The following is a 3257-nucleotide window of genomic DNA, read 5'->3' as shown; positions in this document are numbered from 1 at the left end:
AAAAAGTTAAAATGAAAAGAGTTGAAAAGGAAGGATTATCGTACCTGAGCTGATGCAGCTCATGCTGCCAGGAGAGGTTTTCCTGCCTGAGTTCTTCTTGCATAATCTGAAATGTTTTTGTCTTATCTTGATACTCCTGAAGTTGAGCCTTCAGTGGACGTAACTCTGTGATCTCTTGATTAATCTGTAAGTATTGCTGCTGCAGATTCTTCAATTCCTTCAGCTTTAACCAAAGGGAAAGTAAAAGGATTATTTGTCACATCTCATTCATCTAACTATAAGTAATTGGTAGCTCCCTACTAAGTAGTCAGACACTACAACATGAAACCAGCACCTAACAGTCCACTGATGACATATCACTGCAGCATAAGTCTCTAAAGTGGTGAAATACATGTAGCTAGGCTGATGGAAATCACCCATGGAGCTGCCATCAAGGCTGCAGGGTCTAACTATTCCTGCAACTTCTACTCCTTTTCCTGGCTCCTAAGGTCCTAAGTTCACTTTAGGGCTACAATTCTGACGTGGGGTAGACTTAAGAGACCTACAGCTTCACTGTGGGTGGTCACATCCTAAAACAAGAACTAGTCATGTGTCCTTGTTAGGGTTCTTAACTTTCCTACAGGCCTATCAATCTTAATTGTAGCTTAGTGGATACTGATTATAAAGAAGGCACTGCTGCTCAGTGGTTAAGGACACAGGTTCTGGAGTTAGATATTGTACTGCTTCTTAGACGTGTGACCCAATGCATGTTCTTCATACCCTCTAAGTCTTAATTTTCCTCATCTATTAAATGAAGATAATTATAGTACCTTTTTCATAAGAATATGAGAAGTAAATAAGCAAATTAATGCACTTCACACATAAAGTTAGTGATGATGACAGACTTGCCTTTAATTAGCAACACTGCCTACCTACATTTCAGATATATTTTCAAGCTCTTCATCTCCAATACTCATTAAAAGCTTAGTAATACTTGGGAGAAATAATATCAGGACATCTGGGCAAAGATGGGGGTCTTGTTCACACACCTCTTTCACCCACTTAGAAACATTGCTAAAGCTAAAATAATAGCATTTTTTTAAAGCACAAAACACAAGAACAGGAAAAACAATAGAGGAATTAGCAACAATAAAATTAATTTTGGAAGCTGAAAAGCAGACGAGTAAGTGGTAACTGACTTAACAGATCTGAGAAAGCAGAATCTAAAGCTGACAGTAAGAAAATCCAAGAATCAGTAGAACGTACTCTGCAGAATCTTCAAAAGGCTCAGGAATTAACAGCATCATGTACCTCTGGAAAATATGGTGATGGGGGTGAGAGAGAGGTGATAGCTGAGATAAGGAGGTCTAGATGAAAGCTGCTTAAGAAGCAACTTTTTTTTTTTTTGGGGAGATGCAGTCTCAGTATGTTGCCCAGGCTGGTCTCAAACTCAAGGGCTCAAGTGATCCTTCCACCTTGGCCTCCCGAAGTCCTGGGATTACAGGCATGAGCCACTGCGCCTGGCCAGAAAACAACTTCATCCATAGATCCCCTCCGCAGCTCCACACTTTTTGTTACTCCAACAGACAACTAATTTTATTCTCTGGAGAGGTAAAAGCAGTGTCTGTGGACTATGGCACATGAGGCACAGTTGCAAGTAAGGGTACTGTTCCAAATACAGTGAATGCATGCTTCCTGAGTACTTGAAGCCTTTCCTCTACTGAACTTGAAGACTGCTGGTAAAAGAACTTTTCCCTCCACAATGGAAATGAAAAGTCTTCTCCTTAAAATCTGACCAGCCCAAGAGAAACTAAAGATACTGAGATAAGGGCTACCAATAAGCTCAATATCATGCAATGAAACTCCATTGGTAGGTCCTACCCACAAGCTTTTAGACCCTCCTCTTAAACATGAAGAGTACATCGAGGATTAACCTTCACCTGAAGAATGGCTAACATTAAGGAAGGGAAGAAAACCAACTGGAGAAGGTAATTTAGAAGAGATTATCAGGGGAGAAAATGTAATGTACTCAAATATTTAAGAGATAATATTGTAAATAAGAAACATTATAGCATAAATTAAAAATTATAAAGAAAAATTCATTATAAGAAAATGTCAAAAAACAAAACTATGACCACTAGCCTTAGAAAAAGAAGTCAAGGGATCCTGAGCAAGATGGCCGAATAGGACCAGCCCCAGCCTCCAGCTCCCAGTGCGAGTGACACAGAAGACGGGTGATTTCTGCATTTTCAACTGAGGTACTGGGTTCATCTCACTGGGGAGTGCTCGACAATTGGTGCTGGTCAGCTGGTGCAGCCCAACCAGTGAGAGCTGAAGCACGGTGAGGTATCGCCTCACCTGGGAAACGCAAGGGGGAAGAGAATCCCTTTTCCTAGCCAAGGGAAACTGACACACACAACACCTGGAAAATTGGGTAACTCCCACCATAATACTGTGCTTTACCAAGGGTCTTAGCAAACGGCACACCAGGAGATTATATCCCACACCTGGCCCGGAGGGTCCCAAGCCCACAAAGCCTCCCTCATTGCTAGCACAGCAGTCTGAGATCTAACTGCAAGGCAGCAGAGAGGCTGGGGGAGGGGCGCCCACCATTGCTGAGGCTTAAGTAGGTAAACAAAGCCACCTGGAAGCCTGAACTGGGTGGAGCCCACCACAGCTCAAGGAGGCCTGCCTGCCTCTGTAGACTCCCCCTCTGGGGACAGGGCATAGCTAAACATAAAGCAGCAGAAACCTCTGCAGATGTAAATGACCCTGTCTGACAGTTTTGGAGAGAGCAGCGGGTCTCCCAGCATGGAAGTTAAGATCTGAGAACGGACAGACTGCTTGCTCAAGTGGGTCCTTGACCCTTGAGTAACCTAACTGGGAGACAGACCCCACTAGGTGCAGACTGACACTGCACACCTCTGAAACGAAGTTTCCAGAGCAAGAATCAGACAGCAACACTCGCTGTTCAGCAATATTCTATCTTCTGAGCCTACGCTGCTGATACCCAGGCAAACAGGGTCTGGAGTGGACCTCAAGCAAACACCAACAGATCTGCAGCTGAGGGTCCTGACTGTTAGAAGGAAAACCAACAAACAGAAAGGACACCCACACCAAAACCCCATCAGTACGTCACAATCATAAAAGACCAAAGGCAGATAAAACCACAAAGATGGGGAAAAAGCAGGGCAGAAAAGCTGGAAATTCAAAAAATCAGAGCACATCTTCCCCTCCAAAGGAACGCAGCTCATCGCCAGCAACGGATCAAAGTTGGA

The 3257-nt window shown here is 43.5% G+C and overlaps 1 protein-coding gene across 4 annotated transcripts in view; it reads right to left on the bottom strand.

Annotated features, from left to right (window-relative positions):
• Positions 1 to 3257, bottom strand: part of GOLGB1 (golgin B1) — an 89448-nt gene that overhangs the window by 18926 nt on the left and 67265 nt on the right. For all 4 annotated transcript variants that reach the window (XM_011950837.1, XM_011950838.1, XM_011950835.1 and 1 more), the window contains one exon: positions 45 to 223. In XM_011950837.1, coding sequence (XP_011806227.1) covers positions 45 to 223 — 179 coding nt within the window. The remainder of the gene's footprint in view (positions 1 to 44; positions 224 to 3257) is intronic.

This window comes from Colobus angolensis, unplaced genomic scaffold (genome assembly GCF_000951035.1).
Source record: "Colobus angolensis palliatus isolate OR3802 unplaced genomic scaffold, Cang.pa_1.0 Scaffold31, whole genome shotgun sequence".
Classification (NCBI taxonomy): domain Eukaryota; kingdom Metazoa; phylum Chordata; class Mammalia; order Primates; family Cercopithecidae; genus Colobus; species Colobus angolensis.
This window is presented reverse-complemented; position numbering and strand designations above follow the sequence as displayed.